Source organism: Takifugu rubripes, chromosome 2 (genome assembly GCF_901000725.2).
Source record: "Takifugu rubripes chromosome 2, fTakRub1.2, whole genome shotgun sequence".
Classification (NCBI taxonomy): domain Eukaryota; kingdom Metazoa; phylum Chordata; class Actinopteri; order Tetraodontiformes; family Tetraodontidae; genus Takifugu; species Takifugu rubripes.
The window spans coordinates 15,355,034-15,379,004 of NC_042286.1; the positions used below are offsets into that span (position 1 = coordinate 15,355,034).

The 23,971-nt window shown below is 51.6% G+C and overlaps 2 protein-coding genes and 1 long non-coding RNA gene across 7 annotated transcripts in view; all 3 read right to left on the minus strand.

Moving 5' to 3' along the window:
• The window catches only part of LOC115247027 (thyroid peroxidase-like), a 23,778-nt gene extending 10,822 nt beyond the window's left edge, over positions 1 to 12,956 (minus strand). For all 4 annotated transcript variants that reach the window (XM_029827541.1, XM_029827534.1, XM_029827544.1 and 1 more), the window contains exons 1-9: positions 10,989 to 12,956; positions 10,788 to 10,863; positions 10,562 to 10,707; positions 9,920 to 10,049; positions 9,373 to 9,502; positions 8,959 to 9,138; positions 8,304 to 8,780; positions 3,612 to 3,870; positions 708 to 878 (exon numbers count right to left, since the gene is read on the minus strand). In XM_029827541.1, the coding sequence (XP_029683401.1) occupies positions 708 to 878; positions 3,612 to 3,870; positions 8,304 to 8,780; positions 8,959 to 9,138; positions 9,373 to 9,502; positions 9,920 to 10,049; positions 10,562 to 10,707; positions 10,788 to 10,863; positions 10,989 to 11,085 (1,666 nt within the window). In that variant the 5' untranslated portion in view covers positions 11,086 to 12,956. The remainder of the gene's footprint in view (positions 1 to 707; positions 879 to 3,611; positions 3,871 to 8,303; positions 8,781 to 8,958; positions 9,139 to 9,372; positions 9,503 to 9,919; positions 10,050 to 10,561; positions 10,708 to 10,787; positions 10,864 to 10,988) is intronic.
• Positions 1 to 23,971, minus strand: part of LOC101079637 (transmembrane protein KIAA1109 homolog) — a 235,245-nt gene that overhangs the window by 142,659 nt on the left and 68,615 nt on the right.
• Positions 12,976 to 23,605, minus strand: LOC115247130 (uncharacterized). Of its 2 annotated transcripts, none has more exons than XR_003886178.1 (4): positions 23,238 to 23,605; positions 13,614 to 13,706; positions 13,424 to 13,534; positions 12,976 to 13,315 (listed from the first exon to the last, which is right to left on the minus strand). It is a non-coding gene; the product is annotated as an uncharacterized lncRNA (long non-coding RNA). The 2 variants fall into 2 exon arrangements; XR_003886179.1 differs by having other exon boundaries at positions 23,225 to 23,605.

The window sequence follows — 23,971 nt, forward strand, 5'->3', positions numbered from 1 at the left end:
CCCAGTGAGGAGCTGAACAGTCTGATGGCTCGGGGGATGAATGAGTTCCCCAGTCTGTTTGTTAAAGATAGCCTCACCTTTCAAAATGGAGCTATTAGTGTGGCTAATTATCGTTACTAAAATAAACAGTTCGGCACATTCAGCTGGTTTGTGAGAGTTACACAACTAATTTCACAGTAGATGTGCAAGGAAAGCACCGAGGAGCACGTTGTCTTATCAATCAGTGAACTACCAATCAGTGAACTACCAATCAGTGAACTACCAATCAGTGAACTACCAACCAGTATCATCAATCCCTGGCAGGGTTGCTGCTGGACTCGGTCTGCCTCACGGACATGAACAATTGGTCACATATTAGCTGAGGCTGTTGTGGGTCTTCCAAGGTGCAGTAGCAGCATTAGCAGCATTAGCATTAGCAGCATTAGCAGCAGCATTAGCAGCAGTAGCAGCATTAGCAGCAGCATTAGCAGCAGTAGCAGCATTAGCAGCATTAGCACCATTAGCAGCATTAGCAGTAGTAGCAGGGATGTGAGGACAGTGCAGTGCTGCTCTGCATCACATGATTATTTCCCTGGCAGCTCAGCAGAGATGGTGGAGGAGACGCCATCAGGCTGTTGTCTCTCCTCACCTGTTCCCACTAAAGACCAAAGCCTGCAGCGGCGTCGGGATAACGCCGACGCCAGTGCGGTCCAGCCTCCTTCACAAACCTGGCAGAGCGTGATCTCGTCCTCTCTGGAGGTTCAGGGCAGCCAGATCCATGAGCCGCGGAACGTTGAGAACGATCAGCCGGTCCGTCACCTCATCTGACAAAAACATGTGTGTGTTGCGAGTGTCCGCCGGCGTGCCGATCGCACCTCTGACGAGCGGGTCGACTCCCCCTGCGGACACAGAGCAGCGTATGAGCCAGAAGAAGTCGTTCCTGATTCGGTTCTGTGTCGCAGCGATGACGGCTCCGTGTTTCAGTCCGCTTGAAAACCCTAACCCTAACCCTGACCCTAACCTAACCCTGACCCTAACCCTATGAATCCAGGAAGGGATTGGTGGGTCTACGCTACAGCTCATGGTCTGTTCTAGACGGGTCAGTCCAGTTGGCTGGTTATTCTTTAACATTGGGCTCTTGGACCCTAACCCTAACCCTAACCCTAACCTAACCCTGACCCTAACCTAACCTAACCTAACCTAACCTAACCTAACCTAACCTAACCCTGACCCTAACCTAACCCTAACCTAACCCTGACCCTAACCTAACCCTAACCTAACCCTGACCTAACCCTGACCCTAACCCTAACCTAACCTAACCCTGACCCTAACCTAACCCTGACCCTAACCTAACCCTGACCCTAACCTAACCCTAACCTAACCCTGACCCTAACCTAACCCTGACCCTAACCTAACCTAACCCTGACCTAACCCTGACCCTAACCTAACCCTGACCCTAACCTAACCCTGACCCTAACCTAACATAACCCTGACCCTAACCTAACCCTGACCCTAACCTAACCCTGAGCCTAACCCTAACCTACCTAGGAACCCTACAGGCAGGAGCCCTAGAGGCAGGAGCCCTACAGGCAGGAGCCCTACAGGCAGGAGCCCTAGAGGCAGGAGCCCTAGAGCAAGGAGCCCTAGAGGCAGGAGCCCTAGAGGAAGGAGCCCTAGAGGCAGGAGCCCTAGAGGCAGGAGCCCTAGAGGAAGGAGCCCTAGAGGCAGGAGCCCTAGAGGCAGGAACCCTACAGGAAGGAGCCCTACAGACAGGAGCCCTAGAGGCAGGAACCCTACAGGCAGGAGCCCTAGAGGCAGGAGCCCTACAGGCAGGAACCCTACAGGCAGGAGCCCTAGAGGCAGGAGCCCTACAGGCAGGAACCCTACAGGCAGGAGCCCTAGAGGCAGGAGCCCTAGAGGCAGGAACCCTACAGGCAGGAGCCCTAGAGGCAGGAGCCCTACAGGCAGGAGCCCTACAGGCAGGAGCCCTAGAGGCAGGAGCCCTAGAGGCAGGAGCCCTATAGACAGGAGCCCTACAGGCAGGAACCCTACAGACAGGAGCCCTAGAGGCAGGAACCCTACAGGCAGGAGCCCTAGAGGCAGGAGCCCTACAGGCAGGAGCCCTACAGGCAGGAGCCCTAGAGGCAGGAGCCCTAGAGGCAGGAGCCCTATAGACAGGAGCCCTAGAGGCAGGAGCCCTACAGGCAGGAGCCCTACAGACAGGAGCCCTAGAGGCAGGAACCCTCCAGGCAGGAGCCCTAGAGGCAGGAGCCCTACAGGCAGGAGCCCTACAGACAGGAGCCCTAGAGGCAGGAGCCCTACAGGCAGGAGCCCTACAGACAGGAGCCCTACAGGCAGGAGCCCTAGAGGCAGGAACCCTACAGGCAGGAGCCCTAGAGGCAGGAGCCCTACAGGCAGGAGCCCTACAGGCAGGAACCCTACAGGCAGGAGCCCTAGAGGCAGGAGCCCTACAGGCAGGAGCCCTACAGGCAGGAGCCCTACAGGCAGGAGCCCTAGAGGCAGGAGCCCTACAGGCAGGAGCCCTAGAGGCAGGAGCCCTACAGGCAGGAGCCCTAGAGGCAGGAACCCTACAGGAAGGAGCCCTACAGACAGGAGCCCTAGAGGCAGGAACCCTAGAGGCGGAACTAAGACTGGAGGTATGGACGTAATTAGAGAGGACAGGAAGTTAGTTGGTGTGAAGAGACGATGGACAGGAAGGAGAAGATGGCGTTGGAGGAGATGATGTGCTGGTGTCCTTGGTCAGCCTGTGGCCTAACTTGCTCTGTGTCTAAGATGTCTTTGGTCTCATCTGCTCATCTGACATTTCCCCAAAGGTGGCTTCCACAACTCCTGAGCTGCAGCTGAGCTACAGAGGTCACCAAACGGTCCAACATTAATCAGGAGGCTGCGACCTGTCAGCCAAATGTGTCTCAGGATTTCATGTTTCCCTCTGTCTGTCGCTGGCACCAACATTCTGCAGACATGTGATTAACATGGCCGGTAGTTTATCTTAGGAGGCTTTCTGGGAAGAGAAGGACCCTCATCCCATGAGGAGCAGCGACCAGGCTGATGGAGAAGTCAAACTAAGGCACAAAATTGGCTGAATCTTTCTGACATTAAACCTGTGAGTGCACAGATCGCCCAAAACAACAGATCTTCAGTATGTCCTGCTGAAACACACATACACACACACACACACACACACACACACACACACACACACACACACACACACAGCCTATAAATGTAAACACTCAAGCTTCTCCTGAGTCACCAGGAAGTAGCTGCTGCTATTCCACAGTCACGTTAGCACCCTAACCTAACCCTGAGCCTAACCCTAACCTAACCCTGACCCTAACCTAACCCTGACCGCTAGGTGGAAAAACACTAACTGACAAAGGAGTATTGAAGTATTTTAAGGAGTATTTCCCAGTTAAGTATCCTAAAACTCTCCTTTTACAACCTGCCAATAAACCAACAGCTGCCATTAGTTATTCTGAAGACTTGAAGGCTGAAAATACAAAAACTCTCATGTTTGAGGTCACGACATGAGGAAGTGAGATATGTTTCGGTCCCTCTGGGGCTTTTTAAGCTGTGTTTTGGATCTTTTAGATCACGTCGACTGTCCTCACCTTCTTGGGTGAATCTCCAGGGAACGAAGAAGTTGTTGTGCAGGTTCAGGCTGGGGAAGAGCTCATGTTCTTGAAAGCTCTGGTTTAGCCTGCTGACCTTTGGGGAGATGGTACCGTGGCCGAACCTCAACGCAGCCGTGGAAAACACATTGGCCACCGACGGGTTCACCGATGGGTCGTACCCGCAGTACGGTCCCATGTGATCCTCCCAAGACTCTGCACCAATAATTTTTGGAACATAGTCTCTCATGGTTATAATCTGGGGGGGAAAGCATTCGAGATGAAACGCTGAAGGTAAATAAGCCCAGTTAAAAGGAGACTTCCTGTCTTTGGAGGATGTTTAAGTTTCAGTAGAAGAACATTAGCGACATTCCTGCTGAGATTGCTATTCATAAGGTCATAGGTCACCACCTCATTCCCAGGACAGTTTTAATGGTCACACACCTACACACACTCCTTTCATTCAGCATCTTCAGCAATTCAGCGCGTCTTTCCTTCAGTTGAAGCCGAAGTCATCATTTAGCAGCATAAATCAAGCCAAAAACGGTATGATTGTCGTACGCCACTAAAGATGCGGCTCAAAAATGATCCTTAGCGTGTCCTTATGTGCACGTCCTCATGCTGTAAAAATGACACATTTGCAGACAGCAGAGAGGGCGCTATGGTGGCGTCATCAAGGCTCTATTGGGCATCTTCAGTGTCAACGAGGAGGCTACGAGTAGCCTAGCTTTCTTTATTTCTAGTGGGCGTAGCATTAAAGCAAAGTGGGTGTCTTGACGTGAGCGTTGAGGGCTGTGGAACAGCGACTGGCTGCCAGATGGGATTTCACCTACTGGGAAAAGAATGCTACGTTTGATGCTACGTTCAACAGTAACAGGGATCAGGCTGTGGCACAGTTCGGAGGTCTGTCTTTTAGTGGCCAAACCCATAATATGGAATTTTTCAACAGTTCCAGCCTACGTACAAAGTTTAAAAGCTCTTTTAAAGGGTACTAGGGGCTCGAAGCATGTAACTTCCTGTCACCAGTAGGTGGAGCAATACATATGATGGTTTCAATGCTAATAATAATAACAAGAATAATAAACTCAAAGAATGCAGACCAATAATGTGATAATAAACACTTGTTACTGAAGGTCACATCCTTGGTCTTTGACGGAAACCTTTTTAAAGAAGAACCCTGATCTGGTCCACCATGATGGCGTAGCCAACATTACAGCCAGACTGAGATGCTTGGACATGTCCAGAGGAGGGACATATATGAGTGGAAGTACACTGAGGTTGGAACTGAGGCAAGAGCCCTACAGGCAAGAGCCCTAGAGGCAGGAGCCCTACAGGCAGGAGCCCTAGAGGCAGGAGCCCTAGAGGCAGGAGCCCTACAGGCAGGAGCCCTAGAGGCAGGAGCCCTAGAGGCAGGAGCCCTACAGGCAGGAGCCCTAGAGGCAGGAGCCCTAGAGGCAGGAGCCCTACAGGCAGGAGCCCTACAGGCAGGAGCCCTACAGACAGGAGCCCTACAGGCAGGAGCCCTAGAGGCAGGAGCCCTACAGGCAGGAGCCCTAGAGGCAGGAGCCCTAGAGCAAGGAGCCCTAGAGGCAGGAGCCCTAGAGGCAGGAGCCCTAGAGGAAGGAGCCCTAGAGGCAGGAGCCCTAGAGGCAGGAGCCCTAGAGGAAGGAGCCCTACAGGCAGGAGCCCTAGAGGCAGGAGCCCTACAGACAGGAGCCCTAGAGGCAGGAGCCCTACAGACAGGAGCCCTACAGGCAGGAGCCCTACAGACAGGAGCCCTACAGGCAGGAGCCCTAGAGGCAGGAGCCCTAGAGGCAGGAGCCCTACAGGCAGGAGCCCTACAGACAGGAGCCCTACAGGCAGGAGCCCTACAGACAGGAGCCCTACAGGCAGGAGCCCTACAGACAGGAGCCCTACAGGCAGGAGCCCTACAGGCAGGAGCCCTACAGGCAGGAGCCCTAGAGGCAGGAGCCCTAGAGGCAGGAGCCCTACAGGCAGGAGCCCTAGAGGCAGGAACCCTACAGGCAGGAGCCCTAGAGGCAGGAACCCTACAGGAAGGAGCCCTACAGACAGGAGCCCTAGAGGCAGGAACCCTAGAGGCAGGAGCCCTAGAGGCAGGAGCCCTACAGGCAGGAGCCCTACAGGCAGGAGCCCTAGAGGCAGGAACCCTACAGGAAGGAGCCCTACAGACAGGAGCCCTAGAGGCAGGAACCCTAGAGGCAGGAGCCCTAGAGGCAGGAGCCCTACAGGCAGGAGCCCTAGAGGCAGGAGCCCTACAGACAGGAGCCCTAGAGGCAGGAACCCTAGAGGCAGGAGCCCTACAGACAGGAGCCCTAGAGGCAGGAACCCTAGAGGCGGAACTAAGACTGGAGGTATGGACGTAATTAGAGAGGACAGGAAGTTAGTTGGTGTGAAGAGACGATGGACAGGAAGGAGAAGATGGCGTTGGAGGAGATGATGTGCTGGTGTCCTTGGTCAGCCTGTGGCCTAACTTGCTCTGTGTCTAAGATGTCTTTGGTCTCATCTGCTCATCTGACATTTCCCCAAAGGTGGCTTCCACAACTCCTGAGCTGCAGCTGAGCTACAGAGGTCACCAAACGGTCCAACATTAATCAGGAGGCTGCGACCTGTCAGCCAAATGTGTCTGAGGATTTCATGTTTCCCTCTGTCTGTCGCTGGCACCAACATTCTGCAGACATGTGATTAACATGGCCGGTAGTTTATCTTAGGAGGCTTTCTGGGAAGAGAAGGACCCTCATCCCATGAGGAGCAGCGACCAGGCTGATGGAGAAGTCAAACTAAGGCACAAAATTGGCTGAATCTTTCTGACATTAAACCTGTGAGTGCACAGATCGCCCAAAACAACAGATCTTCAGTATGTCCTGCTGAAACACACACACACACACACAAACACACACACACACACACACACACACACACACACACACACACACAGCCTATAAATGTAAACACTCAAGCTTCTCCTGAGTCACCAGGAAGTAGCTGCTGCTATTCCACAGTCACGTTAGCTCTCTACCTCACAAACATTCCGGTTTATTCTTCATCCCAAGCAGCCCTCTGGTGGGATGGAATCTTGTCCCTCCTGGTGCTGCTGATGAAGCCTGGTGGCGTCGGCCGGTATCATTAATGATGCTAGCAGCCTGCAGCAGAAGCTGCTGAATCCTGCTCAACCTGCTTCTCGCCTGTTTACTGGCTACAAAAGGCAAATTCAGAAACCTTGGTAATTAAACTGGGCAGACTGGTGTCCACCTTATTATGACCTGGAGTGGTTTGGAGTTCCTCAGCTAATGTTTCTGATGCTATCAATGATGCTATCAGACCCTCAGTGGTTCAAACAGGCTTCATTCGGACGATGCCTGGAAGTCCCTGATTTCCTCACTTCCTGATGGAGATGTAGCTGCAATCAGCACGACGGCTGCTGAGGTTTCTTCCCTTCTGTAAGGAATCCTGCGTCAGTAGCTGCCTGTGTCCTCCTCCATCCCAGAAGGGTCTGAGCAGAAGAGCTCCCGATGCCTCCCTCGGTGGCACAGCCAGCCTCCTGGGGCAGTTTCCAGCAACCTTCACCCTCCTGTGAGTGGCATTAAAGCAGGAGCACTGCTGCACTACTCATCATACATCTGCCACCTCTGTGGGGTAATAAATCTCCTCCTTCTGCCCCAGAGGAGCCGAGGAGGCTCAAAGCTGCGAGATGAGGGACTCAAAGTTAGAGATAATTAAGGGAACACCAAGTGCAAAGAACTGTGATGCATAATTAATATCAGCTGGCAAATTAGTCAGACAGCTTGAGGAACTTTGATGTTTTTCTGTTTACTGCATGTAGAAATCCAATAATTCTGATGATTATCAGATAAACACAACCAATATCTGACCACGAGAGCGGCCCGACAGGCAGGAGACGATTTTTACCCCCCGCCACAGTGCGAGGCTGGCTGGGAGCCGGGCCACATGGGGGGGGGGGCTCCTCTGATTCCATAATATCAAAGCTGCCCCCCCGCTGGGTTCTGTCGGTCCTCTCAGAAGATGAAGATGCCCTTTTATGTTTCGGGTATTTTGGTGCTGAAGGTGCCAGAGTAAACAGATGTTTTCTTCCTGCTTTAGCACCACACGGTGGTGAAGCTGCTGCATCAACGCAGCTCTGAGACAGCAGAAACCTCCTCCTGATGGTTCCCTCGTGTCAAACACATCTACTTCCTGTTTGAGCTGATGGAGAACCAGCCTAGTTCTTCTGTAGCCTGGACGACCACCACGTTAGCAAACCGTGCTAACGTTAGCCACCCACTGTTGAAAACCTGAGCTCCATTCGGCTAAAACAATTAACAAGTTGGAGCTCTATTCCAGAGCAGAGTTTGTTCAGTCGGCCAATCACCCTCAGCTCTGGTTCTGCTCGGAGGCTGAAACACTCCGCTCCTTTTCTCTACAGTAAATAAGAGTAAAGTACAAGAAGTTGTAGGCAGGACCGCTGGCAACCTCAGCAGGACCTGCAGGACGTGGGTCTTTACTGCTAACCACCGTGTAATGCTAACGAAGTAATCTCAAAATAATCCAAATCAAAATGTAAAAGCAAACTGCTGCTTTCTTTAACCTCGGAACGTGAACCCTAAACGGACTGATGATTAACTGGTGCCTGTTTGTGGCCAGCGCTCTTCTGCAGCTTAACTGAAGCTCACGTACCTGAAGCAGAGCTGCGATGATCCTGCGCGTCTCTTGGTAGATCATCTCTGGGCTCCAGTGATCATTCATGCCTTTCAATGCCGCTGCGATCCGGTTGTGCTCCCTGTGAAAGAGCGTGTGGAGGGAAGCCAGGTGCAAACCCTCGTTGGCCCGACTGTCTCCAGCATGGAAACACTCCACGCGCTCCCCCTCTGGACTCTGCCGGCAGCGTGAACGTTTGCCAACAGGCGGAAGGAAATCCCTTCCATTGGGATCCCTGAACTTGCTGTTGATGACGAGTTTCCCATTCAGGCCTGCAAGGTCCCGGAGGGAGAGCTGCACCTCTGCAGTGCTGCCGTAAATCTGCGACGCGTCCATGAAGGAGGTGACGGTGTTGATCTGCTGGCGCTGCAGAACCTGCTCAACGTCCGGCCAGAGGCTGAGGGAGCAGGCAGCCACGGAGCGGAAGAAAGGCAAGCAGCCCTGCGCATCGCCTGTCTGAGGAGAGGAGGGCGATTGGTTTAACCAACACTAGCTCTTATCTCATTAGCATAGGAGCGCTAATCAACACAACATTTAACCTGTCAGCTGTTGATGTAGCAGGGACACGCCAGTCTGGGCACACGGACGGACACATGAGAGATGAAGAAAAGCAAACACGTATGTTTGCACGTACCTGAATGGGAAAGCACAGGCGGATATTCGTACAGGTCGTCAGGCAGTCGGTGGCACTGCTTTGAGGGGTAAAGCTGATATCATGATCGATGAACTGGCCCCACTCCACCAGCATGTGAGAGTAGATGTCGACGCCTGCTGCTTCGGTGCTCCTCACTATCCTCCTGCTGACCTCTGTGACCTGGGGACATTTAACAACACGCCTACAGGAAGCTGCTCATTGGAAACCCCACCCGCTCTTCCTCCTGTTTCACAGTGATGATCTATTTCAAGAGCATTTCCATTTTAAAAGGCAAGAAGAAGCTCAGATATCCCATAGCACCAATAGATGTAACAAGAAATGGAACAACAAAGGTAATAACTGCAGTAATCATCAGTTTCCCCTCCAAGCCTGATAGGGGTTTTTGTAGCCTACCGAGGGAAGCGGGACCCCATTGTAGAGCCGTCCCCTGTTCCAGCCTTTGGGTTCTCGCTGTCCATCTTCATATTCCGCTGGAAGCCATCTGACCAAGGGCATGCTGGCGGCCCCCCAGAGCGGATTTTCCCTGACAAAGACAACCGTGGAGTTACTGCTGGAGGGGACATCCTCCGGTCCAGAGCATGAACAAATCAGTGTGTTGTGAACATTAGTAACTTCTGAGGAAGTCAAGTTTTAGAGGGGCCATCAGAGATACATTTATGAAAGAAATGCTGCTGTTTGGAAGGTTGGACGTGGAGGACAGAAGGACAGAGGGACATTCCTCCATACCATGAAGGACATATTCCAAAGGAAAGCGTCTAATGTGCTGTATCACAGCAACTGGACCGTTGGCTGATTCGCTCTCATCCAGGAGGCTCCGTCAGCTCACTGGCTCTTTAGGAGCTCCAGCCCAGTTGCTGTGGTTCAACTACCAGAATTACCCAAGCGGGATGACCGAGAACCTTCACAGACATACTGCACAATCAAGAGTTTGTTCAGCCACCTGTTATTGCAGATGCCAGATATGGAGCGGTACTTGTCGAGGTCACTGTGTTGACATCGGAGCGGCGGCGGTGCCGAGGAGCATCCGGACCACTGAGCCATCAGCTCCACGTCGTCCCACTGCAACGGTTCTGGCAAAGCAAACCCACTTGAATAAATTGGAGAATCAAGAAATCACAATCTAATATGATGTAACTAATATGATGTCTGATCTGGAGTCAGACCAAAGAAAACTCAAATGTATCAGCTGTCTTCATTGGAATCAAACATCCAGAGCCTTCAGTAACCCTAACTGGAGCAGAAGGAGGCTCCCTTTCCTTTGACAGAGCCAAGAGGGCGCTCCTCAGCCACAGAACACACTTCCATCCACATCACTTTAAAAAAAAACTACCTGAAGACAAAAGAAACGGTTTCCAGGTGGACTGAGCCACCATGAGCGCTGCTGCTGGGAGCAACTTGACATCTTTCTACTGCAGAAGACGTCAGAACTGACAGTTTCAGTTCAGGTTTCAGACTGGAGGCAACTAAACGTGCGGTGAAGCTGATGCAACACATCCTCCCGTCCTCTTTCTTCCTAACTTTGCTGGTAACATCTCTGGTTTACGGGAAACCAGGAAAAAGAGACAGAAAAGGAGCTCCCTACCTGTTGTCTTAGCATCCCTCTTCTGTCTCTGGATCTTCAGGACCTGCAGACTTGCCTGAAACACCTCTGCAGGGATGGAAACCCCCCCGTTCTCTGGTTGCTGGTGGGCTGGAAACGCACCAGTGGAGGACAAGAGCGCTCGTGGCCTGGCAACAGAGTCAGACGAGCACAAATGAAGCTGCGCTTCCTCACGTCTGCGCGCCGGTCGAGTGTTTGCATGCGTTACCGCTGTCTGGACTGGACCTGACGGACCGCTTCAAGGATGTCTCCATGTGAAGCCAGAACGTGTCTGAACGTGGTGGCTGGAGACGCGTAAAGAAAGCATCAAGTAAAACTCGAGCACTGAAATGTTTGAATGACACGGCAGCGGAACGATAGAATCGGTTGCCTGAACGTTCAGATCTCAGCCCCCAAAGTCTTAACTTACAGTTTAGACGTGTGGCGTCTTCAGCTGGAGCGCCTGGGTGAAGAGCGCAGAAGAACGCAGCCACGACGAGCACGTTACGGCCGGCACAGCGGTCCATGTTGGCCGTCCGATCGCAACCGTGTCGCAGCCACACTGAAAGAATTCAGCCTCAGACTTTTCTGGTCCTTGACTGGTTCAAAAACAAACTCGGAGACAAGACAGAGATAGTTGTGAAGGAACGTGTGCTTAGATGGCGGCTACAAGGCAGCACGGGCCAAAACGTCCTCGGTCCATTTGGCCGCTGCTTCTCCTTTGGGAAGTCTTTCCACCGTCGGCCCGCCCTAACGGACACGGACCCACGTCACCGCACAGAAGTTCTGCGTCAGCAGTTGAGGGTTTGATGACGCCGGGACGAGCTGAGACAAAGGCAGGACAGGAGGAGCCAGCAGAACCTCTGCCGGGGTTCTGACCCCAGCAGAGGTTCTGCTGGGGTTCTGACCCCAACACACCAGAGGTTTCCTCTCACACTCTTAAAGAAGCAAATCTGCAGCGTCGTTAAATTTAAAAAGATGTAACGAAGTTTAAAAAAGCAGCTGGTTTACTAGCTTTAACATCAGTTTTCAACATGACGGCAGAATTTTAGAAACGTCAACAGTCACTTTTATTAAAGCTGCTCAAAAATCTGCAAGAAAAGTCAAAGGGAAAAGGAGGGATTCCATAACGAAGTGGAACGATGAACCGACGGCCCATTTAGAAAGTTTCACGTGTGAAGTGCAGCGATGACGACGGAGAGTTCAAACTGCTCATCTAACAATGCTGGAAGCGCAGCGCTGTACGAACAGAAGCTAACGGAAGCTAACGGAAGCTAACGGAAGCTAACAGAAGCTAACGGAAGCTAACAGAAGCTAACGGAGGCCGGAGCAGCCGAGCTGAGCTGCAGGTCAGAGGTCATCCCGCCCACCTGGCTTTGCTTTGCTTTGCTAACCCTAACCCACTGAGCAGGAGTCCAGGAGTGTCCTTGATGTTGCGCTGATGCAGCTTTGTGACGCGCGAGTACACGTGCGTGTGTGTTGTCATGGCAACTTAGCCAAACCAAATCTGTAGTTGTTTTTGAAGGTGAAAATATCTGAGGAGCAATATTTCTTGTTAAACTGGACACTAGCATCTTTAAATCCTTTCAGCTTGACTCAGTCAAACTCAAGAGGTCCAGCAGAACCATTAACGTGAGGCCTGAATGCTGAATGACATCCTCATTCAGGCCAAGAGCAAATCTAGAAAAAGCTGTGAGCAAATCCATGATCCATGATGGATCCATGATGGATCCATCATGAACCCATTCAGATGAAAAGAGACTTCAGGCTCCAGCTCATTGGCTCCATTAGGGAGGCACATGTGTGTTTTGGTCTGTCAGCAGGAGAATGTAGATGGAAAAAAGAGTGTATTCCTCACCTGGGTTAGGGTTAACTGGGTTAGGGTTAACTGGGTTAGGGTTAACTAGTGCACTCACTGGGTGCTGTGTGTACTGAGGTCCAGTGGTGTCTGGACCCAACACATCTGGTGCTCTAGTTCGTGCTCTAATATCGCCCTGCGGCATGGATACGCCACAGGAGAGTCAACTAACCGCTCAAGGCCGGGACTCAGCCACCCCGCATCACCGGAGCTCTGAAGGAGAGGCGGGAAAACGAGGAAGCAGAGTCTCATCTGGACCTGCAAGCAGATGGTGACACCTCGAAGCAACAGTTCCACAAAGCTGAGCAGTCCAGCTGTGAAGATGGAAAACGTCTGGCCCTCTGGTTGTGGACTGATCATCTCCACCTGGTTTCACTGCTGTAAATATGCCAAAGATCCAGGAGCTCTGTGGAGACACTTGTGGAGCCAACGGTCCAGAACATCAACCTCGTCGTATCCAGGACAGCCTGGTGTTCTCAAAAGAGCAGCAACGCTTTCGCTGGTGCTGCGTGTGCTCCCTTTACAGTAGGTGACGCGGAACGCTGTGGCAGTCCGGACATTCCCATTCAGTTCATGCTGTAACACCACCGGCACAGGACGGCCCTGCGGCCGGAGAACCACGGAAATGGACCAAACGAACGACGTGTGGCGGCATCAAAGGAAAGGACTCCTGTCTTTAACTCTTTGATGCAGTTCAGAGCTTCACAGTCGACTGGCTCAGTGCGTCACGTTCCTGCACGTGGCCACGCAGCAGATGTGAGGAGGTCCATCCTAACTGTCCACTAGCGTCCACGGAGGCTTTGACCGTACATAAAGAGCGGGTCCATGGAGGCCACTTTGGCAGCAATAAACGAGTGGACACAGTGAAGGACAGCTGTCAAATTAGCAAACTCAAGGTCCTGCAAGACAAGAGAAGAGAGGAGCATCGACCCAGCTGGAATGAGCTAGCAACACGGTGGATAATGCTACCAACTCTGGACACACTCGCACTCATTGTGATTAATCACCTTCTTTTCTATTTGCTGACTCTCAGTATTCTTGAAAAGGAGCTTGACCCTGGTTTTACCATCATCAGAGGAGCCTTTAAGTTGGGAGAACTTGTACCTCCACAGAACAATCTAGGAAAGGATCAGAACAAAACAGATGATCCCGTTAAACAGAACAGGGGCAAAGATGCACTTAGAACGAGGAGTTTACCTTTGAAGGACCTTCTGAGCAGGAGAAGCCTGAGCCAAAATCGATGGTGAAGCTCAGCAGGTTCCCCTGGCAGCTGCACACGTAGCTCTTCCACTGTTGACGGACAATTGAGACGTTCACGTCTCTGCGGGTCTGAACCGTCCAGTAATGTGCTGGAAAGTCATCTCAACCTGCCTCACACCTTTTTTTGCAAATCCACTTCTGGACAATGAAGTGTGATAAAAGTGTGATAAAATAAACTTTATTTATTTATTTGAAAAGGAAGAATTCATAAATGCTTTAGGTAATTTGGTACTTTAGCTCATTCCATTTTTAAGAGGTTCTAATTGGTCCATTCCATTGTGAAGGCCTCTGAACCCTCTCTGAGCTGAGGAACCGAGACCTGCGTCAGGTAGAGGCCTTTCAGGGCGGAGGTGGGGGGGGGCACAGGCCGGAGGTGGGTGGGGGCACTCTGGGGAACAGGGCCTTGAGCCGGACACTCAATCCCAAAGCGTGCACAGCAAAACTAGCGTCACCACAGAATGTTGGGCGCTGCACAAGAGAACCAAATCAACGGGACCAACTTATCTCTTATATATAAACCGGCCTTGGCCCATTGGGTCGTAGTCAGAACCAGCTTCACACACGTACCTCCAACATAGGGTTAGAGGTTAGAGGTAGGTGTGTGAAGCCCTAACCCTAACACACATCAAAACACACAAAAGCTGATTTTGCATTTAGATGCTGAACAGCAGATTTCTGAGGGTAAAACTGTGATCTACCAGCGTGCACTGTGATCTACCAGCGTGCACTGTGGTCTACCAGCGTGCACTGTGATCTATCCACGTGCACTGTGGTCTACCAGCGTGCACTGTGATCTACCAGCGTGCACTGTGGTCTACCAGCGTGCACTGTGATCTATCCACGTGCACTGTGATCTATCCACGTGCACTGTGGTCTACCAGCGTGCACTGTGATCTACCAGCGTGCACTGTGATCTATCCACGTGCACTGTGGTCTACCAGCGTGCACTGTGATCTATCCACATGCACTGTGATCTACCAGCGTGCACTGTGATCTACCAGCGTGCACTGTGATCTACCAGCGTGCACTGTGGTCTACCAGCGTGCACTGTGATCTACCAGCGTGCACTGTGATCTATCCACGTGCACTGTGATCTACCAGCGTGCACTGTGATCTACCAGCGTGCACTGTGGTCTACCAGCGTGCACTGTGGTCTACCAGCGTGCACTGTGATCTATCCACGTGCACTGTGGTCTACCGGCGTGCACTGTGATCTACCGGCGTGCACTGTGATCTATCCACGTGCACTGTGATCTACCGGCGTGCACTGTGGTCTACCGGCGTGCACTGTGATCTACCGGCGTGCACTGTGATCTACCGGCGTGCACTGTGGTCTACCGGCGTGCACTGTGATCTACCGGCGTGCACTGTGATCTACCGGCGTGCACTGTGGTCTACCGGCGTGCACTGTGATCTACCGGCGTGCACTGTGATCTACCGGCGTGCACTGTGATCTACCGGCGTGCACTGTGATCTATCCACGTGCACTGTGATCTACCGGCGTGCACTGTGGTCTACCGGCGTGCACTGTGATCTACCGGCGTGCACTGTGATCTACCGGCGTGCACTGTGGTCTACCGGCGTGCACTGTGATCTACCGGCGTGCACTGTGGTCTACCAGCTTCAGATTAGGCTGTACACAATTAACGAGAGTGTAATTAGCCCAGCAATGATGACACACTGTCCAGAAAAGGATGATCCCTGGTTCCCATGACACCCATGGTTCCCATGACACCCCTGGTCCTCATGACACCCCTTCTCTCAGCCTTGTCACGTGCACAGTTAGTGCAGATGGATCTGATGTTGGAAAGAGCCTGTTCTTCTGCTCCCCCCCCACCCCAATCACGTCTGCTGTTCTTGCATCATGTAACACAGAATATGCAACAAACACACTTTGGAGAACTCCTCATTACAGAGCCAATCAGCTTGGCATCGTTAGCAGCCACATGCTGTCTGCCGAGGGAACAGGACTGGAGCAAATGTAACCCGAGCCCAAATGTGTCGAGTCTTCCTCTTCCTCCCACCTCTGAGCACAGATGCTACCTGCATCACCTGAGCACCGTCCTACTGCCAAAAGGCTCCACAATGGCGTCCTTTCTTTTAGCTTTGTGTCTTCAGGAGTTCTAACGGTGACCTCCGTCACCTGCACCGACCTGCCAGAGGTCAATTCAACCTGTTGTTGGTGCAGACGTCATACTTTGCTGAAGTCGATTTTAAGTCTTTCTTTAGCATTTCACGCTAACTTTAAGAACAAACCTTTCTGAACAGCTGCCACACAGACAGACACTTTATTAAAAGCTGTTGGAATATGTGGTCTCAGCGAGTCCCCACTCAGCAGCATTGATCTGACAAGTAAATGAAGAGGCAGCACATGTAAACAAGGGCTTTGCACTGGTTTAGGCAACCTAATTACCTAAATGTTAGAGTGCCAGTGCCTGCATGAGCAACGTAAGAATTTTTGAATGGGATCTGAGTTGTATTATGGACTATGATGTCCTGAACTGTTCAGAATTTGTGAGTGTGATATTTCATTTAGCATTAGAATGGCTAGCATCACTGTTTTTTGCCGTGCTTTTCCACAATTCTTCCCTAACCCTAACCTTAACCCTCTAACCCTAACCTAACCCTAACCCTAACCTAACCCAAGTCCTAACCCTAACCCTATTAACCTTGACCCTAACCCTATTAACCCTAACCCTATTAACCCTAACCCTATTAACCTTAACCCTAACCCTATTAACCCTGACCCTAACCCTATTAACCCTAACCCTATTAACCCTAACCCATGTATACATCTCCTAACCCTAACCCTAACCTAACCCGAGTCCTAACCCTAACCCTATTAACCCTGACCCTAAACCTATTAACCCTAACCCTATTAACCCTAACCCTATTAACCCTGACCCTAACCCTATTAACCCTAACCCTGACCTTAACCCTATTAACCCCAACCCTATTAACCATAACCCTAACCCTATTAACCCTAACCCTATTAACCTTAACCCTATTAACCTTAACCCTAACCCTGACCCTATTAACCCTGACCCTAACCCTATTAACCCTAACCCTATTAACCCTAACCTTATTAACCCTAACCCTATTAGCCCTAACCCTATTAACCCTAACCCTATTAACCTTAACCCTAACCCTGACCCTATTAACCCTGACCCTAACCCTATTAACCCTAACCCTATTAACCCTAACCTTATTAACCCTAACCCTATTAGCCCTAACCCTATTAACCCTAACCCTATTAACCTTAACCCTAACCCTGACCCTATTAACCCTAGCCTTATTAACCCTAACCCTTTTAATCCTAACCCTATTAACACTAACCCTTTTAACCCTAACCCTTTTAACCCTAACCCCATTAACCCTAACCCTATTAACCCTAACCCTATTAACCCTAACCCTATTAACCCTAACCCTATTAACCCTAACCCCATTAACCCTAACCCTATTAACCCTAACCCTAACGCTGACCCTGACCCTAACGCTGACCCTAACGCTGACCCTAACCCTGACCCTGGCCCTAACCCTGACCCTAACCCTGACTCTAACGCTGACCCTAACGCTGACCCTGACCCTGACCCTAACGCTGACCCTAACCCTGACCCTGACGCTGACCCTGACCCTGACCCTGACCCTGACCCGCAGGAACATCTTCTAGGTTAGCACCTTCACTGCTTAGTACTAAATACATTTAGCCCAAAGTCATTTGAAATGATTTTCCTTCCAGGCTAAAAGTTAGAGGGTTAGAGGGTTAGGGTTAGGGGTTAGGTTAGGGTTAGGGTTAGAGGGTTAGGGTTAGGGTTAAAGGGTTAGGGTTAGGGTTATGGTTAATTGAATTGAATTGAATTGAATCAGGTTTATTGCCATTGTTCATGTAATACACAGTATTACATAAGCTAGGAATTTGTCTTGGTGTGACGCTGCGACATTCAACATAAAGAACACAACACTAGAATAAGATAAATAAAATAAATAAGACATATATACAGTATATATATAATAGTAAGAAATAGTGCAGGTCCATGAGGAGTAGTGTATTGTTCATGAGTCCGGCTGGCTGCTGTACATGGTGCTTAAGTGATGAGTCACTTGGTGTTCAGCAGCCTGATGGCAGAGGGGAAGAAGCTGTTAGTGTAGCGGGAGGTTCTGGTCCGAATGGACCGTAGTCTCCTGCCTGAGGGGAGGGGGGAAACAGTCCGTGACCAGGGTGGGAAGGGTCGGCCGTGATCCGACCTGCACACCTCCGGGTCCTGGAGATATACAGGTCCTGGATGGATGGAAGCCTGCAGCCCATCACCTTCTCGGCAGCGCGCACGACGCGCTGCAGCCTCAGTCTGTCCCTGGCGGTGGCACCAGCAAACCACACGGTGATGGAGGAGGTGAGGATGGACTCGATGATGGCCGTATAAAACTGCGCCAACATCCTGGGAGGCAGTTTGAGCTTCCTCAGCTTCCGCAGGAAGAACATCCTTTGCTGGGCCTTCTTGATGAGGGAGCTGATGGTTGGCTCCCACTTAAGGTCCCGGGTGATGGTGGTGCCCAGGAAGCGGAAGGAGTCCGCGATGGTGATGGGGGAGTCCATGAGGGCAAGGGGGGGCAAAGGGGCTGTGACTTTCCTGAAGTCCACTATCATCTCCACTGTCTTCTGAGCGTTCAGCTGCAGGTTGTTGTGTCCGCACCAGGACACCAGTCGAGCCACCTCCCTCCTGTAGGCAGTCTCGTTGCCATTGGAGACGAGCCCGATGAGGGTGGTGTCATCCGCAAACTTGATCAGCTTGACAGACTGGTGGCTTGAGGTGCAGCAGTTAGTGTACAGGGAGAAGAGGAGGGGGGAAAGTACACAGCCCTGGGGTGATCCAGTGCTGATGGAGACAGAGTCCGAGACTCTTCCCCAGCCGCACATGCTGCCTCCGATCCGTCAGGAAGTGAGTGATCCACCTGCAGAGGGAGGCAGGCACACTAAGCTGGGACAGCTGGTCCTGTAGCAGAGCGGGGCGGATGGTGTTGAATGCAGAGCTGAAGTCCACGAACAGGGTCCTCGCGTAGGTTCCCGGGGAGTCCAGATGCTGCAGGATGGAGTGAAGGGCCAGGTTGACCGCATCTTCCACAGATCTGTTGGCTCTGTAGGCGAACTGCAGTGGATCCAGGAGGGGGGTGGTGATGGACTTGAGGTGTGGCAGGATCAGGCGCTCTAAGGACTTCATGACTACAGAGGTGAGCGCCACAGGTCTGTAGTCGTTAAGCCCAGTGATCCGTGGCTTCTTGGGGACAGGGACGATGGTTGAGGTTTTGAGGCAGGCTGGCACCTGGCACGACTCCAGGGAGGAGCTGAAGATGTCTGTGGAGACAGGAGTCAGCTCCTCTGCGCAGTGCCTCAGGGTGGAGGGAGACACGCCGTCCGGGCCAGGGGCCTTGCGCGGGTTCAGCCTGGCGAACTGCCTGCGCACATCCTGTTCACTGATGGTGAGTGGGGGGGGGGGGGGGGGGACTGGTGGTAAGTGATGGGGGGGGGACTGATGGTGAGTGGAGGGGGGGAGGAGGAGGGGACTGCCTTTGATGGAGTGAGGTCCATGGGGGCAGTGACACTGGGGGGGGGGGGGGGGAGGTGTTGGGCATGGCTGACGAGGTGTCAAAGCGGGCATAGTGGAGGGACAGACTCTGACAAAGGGCTTTGTCGTCCTGACCCTCTGGAGCCTGAGGCCTGTAGTCGGTGATCTGCCTCAGGCCTCCACACAGAAGCAGAGTCGTTAGCAGTAAACTGCTGCTGAAGTTTCTCCGAACACACAGATTCTCCTCAGTTCCTTGCTAAAAACCGGTATTTGGCCTCTGTCTCTGTCTCCACTTTTCAGCGCTGCTTCCTTTTCTTTCCTGATCTGTCTGAGTCTCGGTGTGAACCAGGGCTTGTCATTGGAATAACTCACCCTAGTGCGCGTTGGTAGAATGCGCTCCTCACAAAAGTGGATATATGAGGTCACAGTGTCCGTTGTACTCATCCAGATCATGTGTGGCCCCTTAAACATGTCCCAGTCAGTTGTATCCAGGCACGTGCGGCAGCTCTCCACAGCCTCACTGGTCCATCTCTTCCTGGTGCTCACGGATGGCTTTGTTAGTTTCAGTTTCTGTCTGTATGTGGGGATCAGGTGGACCATCACGTGATCAGACAGTCCTACAGCGCGGGGGACGGCCCGATACGCGTCCTTCACTGTGGTGTAGCAGTGATCCAGCCTGTTGCCCTGGTGGGGCATTTGATGAACTGTTTGTACCTGGGGAGCTCGTAACTCAGGTTGCTCTGATTAAAGTCACCAAGCACGATAACCAGAGCGTCGGGATGGGTCCGCTCCACTTGTTGAATACAGTCCGCGAGCGTGCGCTGAGCCTCGCGCACGTCCGCGTCTGGTGAGATGTAAACAGAGGCCAGAATGAATGAAGCGAACTCACGCGGAGAATAGAAGGGTCTGCAGTTGATGAAGAGGTGTTCCACAGCAGGAGAACAGTGCTGGGAGATCACAGTCACATCAGTGCACCAGTCGCTGCTGATGGAGAAGCAGACTCCACCGCCTGCTCTCTCCCCAGAGAGCGCCAGGAACAGCTGGAATCCCCCGAGGAGGAACAGCTGAAATCCCCCGAGGAGGAGCAGCTGGAATCCCCCGAGGAGGAACAGCTGGAATCCCCCGAGGAGGAACAGCTGAAATCCCCCGAGGAGGAGCAGCTGGAATCCCCCGAGGAGGAGCAGCTGGAATCCCCCGAGGAGGAGCAGCTGGAATCCCCCGAGGAGGAGCAGCTGGAATCCCCCGAGGAGGAGCGCGCTGTCCGGTGTCTCTTTCCTGAACCAGGTTTCAGTGAAGCAGAGAACACACGAGGTGGAGAAGTCTTTATATCCGCATCAGCAACTTCAGCTCGTCCATTTTGTTACAAAGTGAGTTGGCGTTGGACAGAAAGATCCTCCTGCGTAGTCTCGCCAGGGCACCGGCCCGTCTTCCTCTCCTCCGCCGTCTCACCTTTTGGGCCAAAAAGTGAACCAGGTCGGCTGCAGGAGCCAGAAAAACTGGAAGTAAGTCCATGGGGGTGAGAGTCCTAATGTTTAGTAGCTCTTCACGGGTGTAAGAGCAGGCAGACACACAATTAACAAACAAAAATAGACAAACAAGAACGCAGCAAGACGCCAAGGCGACCACTCTGGGCGCCATTTTAGTTTTGAATTTTAAAGGGTTAGGGTTAGGGTTAGAGGGTTAGGGTTAAAGGGTTAGGGGTTAGGGTTAAAGGGTTAAAACTTTTTTTGCACTGGCCTACTGATCGGGATAGCAGGGGAGTGCGGAGGGTGAGGGCCCCCCCCCGGGAGGGGCTATTAGCCAGGGCTCGAGGAGTTCCGGACAGGATAGGGGAGGAGAGAGTTGGATCGCCCAGTCTGAGAAGACTTTGGTGGAATGGCGAATAGGTATGTGGTTAGGATTGACCTTGGGGTTGTGGCAAGGGTTAGGGTTGGGGTTAGGGTTAGGGTTGGGGAGAAGGTAGGGGTTGGGGTTAGGGGGGTGTAGGGGTTAGGGTAAGGGTTAGGGTTTGGGGTTAGGGTTAGGAAAGGTGCTGGGTTGGGGTAAAGGTTAGGGTTAGGGTTGGGTTTAGGATTTAGGTTAGGGTTAGGGTTAGAGGGTTAGGGTTAGAGGGTTAGGGTTAGAGGGTTAGGGTTAGGGTTAGAGGGTTAGGGTTAAGGTTAGAGGGTTAGGGTTAGGGTTAGGGTTAAAGGGTTAGGGTTAGGGTTAGAGTTAGAGGGTTAGGGTTAGGGTTAGGGTTAGAGGGTTAGGGTTAAAGGGTTAGGGTTAGGGTTAAAGGGTTAGGGTAAGGCATCACAGGGTTAGGGCCTATTCGAGGAGCAGTTTAGCACTATAGTCCAGAGAGAATACACGTCAAGTCTAGTTTTCACGGGTTTACAAATCTTGTGGTCTGATGGGGGCAAAATATACTCTATAATTGGAGAACTGCCCCAGAATCAGATGGAACCCATCAGATTGCAGATTTTGTGAGACCAGTTTTATTGTGGAACGATTGACGATAAATTGTCCTGTGATTAAACTGGCGCATTAGTCTGCAACTGTTGACAATAATCCAGAATATCACTACAAAGACTCGTCCATCCATTCGAGGCAAACAATCAATTAGCAAATACATTCCAGAGAGATAATTAACTTTCCAACCTGGCTTGGGTTAGGGTTAAGGTTAGGGTTAGAGGGTTAGGGTTAGGGTTAAAGGGTTAGGGTTAGGGTTAGGGTTAAAGGGTTAAAGGGTTAGGGTTAAAGGGTTAGGGTGTTAGGGTTAAAGGGTTAGGGTTAAAGGGTTAGGTTAGGGTTAGGGTTAAAGGGTTAAAAGGGTTAGGGTTAAAGGGTTAGGGTTAAAGAGTTAAAGGGTTAGGGTTAAAGGGTTAGGGCTAGGGTTAAAGGGTTAGGGTTATAGGGTTAGGGGGTTAGGGTTAGGGTTAGAGGGTTAGGGTTAAAGGGTTAGGGTTAAAGGGTTAGGGTTAGGGTTAAGGTTAGGGTTAGGGGGTTAGGGTTAAAGGGTTAGGGTTAGGGGGTTAGGGTTAAAGGGTTAGGGTTAAAGGGTTAGGGTGTTAGGGTTAAAGGGTTAGGGTTAAAGGGTTAGGGTTAGGGTTTAAAGGGTTAGGGTTAAGGTTTAAAGGGTTAGGGTTAAGGTTAGGGTTAGGGTTAAAGGGTTAGGGTTAGGGTTAGAGGGTTAGGGTTAGAGGGTTAGGGTTAGGGGGTTAGGGTTAAAGGGTTAGGCTTAGGGTTAAAGGGTTAGGGTTAGAGGGTTAGGATTAGGGTTAGGGTTAAAGAGTTAGGGTTAGGGTTAGAGGGTTAGGGTTAAAGGGTTAGGGTTAGGAGAGGGTTAGGGTTAGGGTTAGGGTTAAGGTTAGGGTTAGGGTTAGAGGGTTAGGATTAGGGTTAGGGTTTAAAGAGTTAGGGTTAGGGGTTAGGGTTAGGGTTAGGGTTAAAGGGTTAGGGTTAGGAGAGGGTTAGGGTTAGCAGCAGAATCAAATCACTGCTGGCTTCTATCCACTTCTGTAAAGACCTTAAATGTGAAACTGTTCCTGGTTCTAGATGCAGGGAGCAGATGGAACCTTCATGTCAGGGAGGAAGAGTTCCTTCCTGAGGGTGGTTGATTGATAGAACCATTCTTTCCTGATACTGACTAAAAAGTGACAGCTTTAAATTAGACCTCATATATTAGACCATTAAAATCTTCTGTCTACGTTCTCTGGTGAAAGATCAATGAAACACTCCGTTTGCCCCGATTTGACAGGAAAGTTCACACATCTGAAGGCTCTTCTAGTGGAAACGCATCATTCATAAAGGAGGCTTATTTGGAAAAGTGCGGTCCTGTTGTGTTATTGATAGGTTTTTGTGTTGGATTTTAAAATAACCTCTGTACAAGGTTAGCTAAAGTTAAACCAATGTATAAAAAGGTGCATATGAAAAGTACATATGAACGCCACCCATGAAGGACCGGGCTAACGTGTCAAATGAGCCCGAGCAGGCGGGTCTACTTACCGGGTCTACTTACCACAGCAGGCTGGCGGCTCGCTCCTCCAGCTCCGGCTGCTGTTTCCCGGCCACTTTCATCTCCCACCGGCCGCTTTCCTCCACTTCCTCACGACATTTATGCAGCAGGAGACTCCGGTTCCCCGGCGGAGGCGGACGGACACAGCATGTCGAGGAGAAGCCGCCTCACAGCCCGCGACAGCTAAGGCGCGGACGGACGGAGGAGTGACGGCAGACCCGCGGCTCCCTCCGCGGCTGGGCTCGTGGCGGCTCATCAGCGGCGCGTGTCTCCGTCTCAAAGCGCGGGACAACCCCTTCAGCCTCAGCAGGCTTCAAACATCAAGATTTACTCAGTTGCTATAAAACACTCAAAGCGCACGTGAATGTACATTTTCGGCTTTTTTTAAACGTGCATTCACCACCTAATCTGCACCTCTGTTACTTTGGTCCATGACCTTTATATGAGTGTATCTCTGGAAGAACATTTGAACCACATGTGAGGGGTTTGTTTTGTTGTTTCTGGATGCATTAAATGACTTTTGTACTTCAGGCAGTGCTAGCTCAGTCTGCTGGGAACTTAGCTGAGAAGCAGGGGCTTCACAGTTCAAGCCCCAGGACAGACAAAACATGGAAGGTGTTCTAGTAGTAGGGCAAGGTGCCAGAACACTGCCTAGGTACCCTTGAGCAAGGTACCAAACCCCAAACCCAGTGAGCAGAGGGAGTCGGGGAGATGTTTCACTGGTCTGTGTGGTCCAG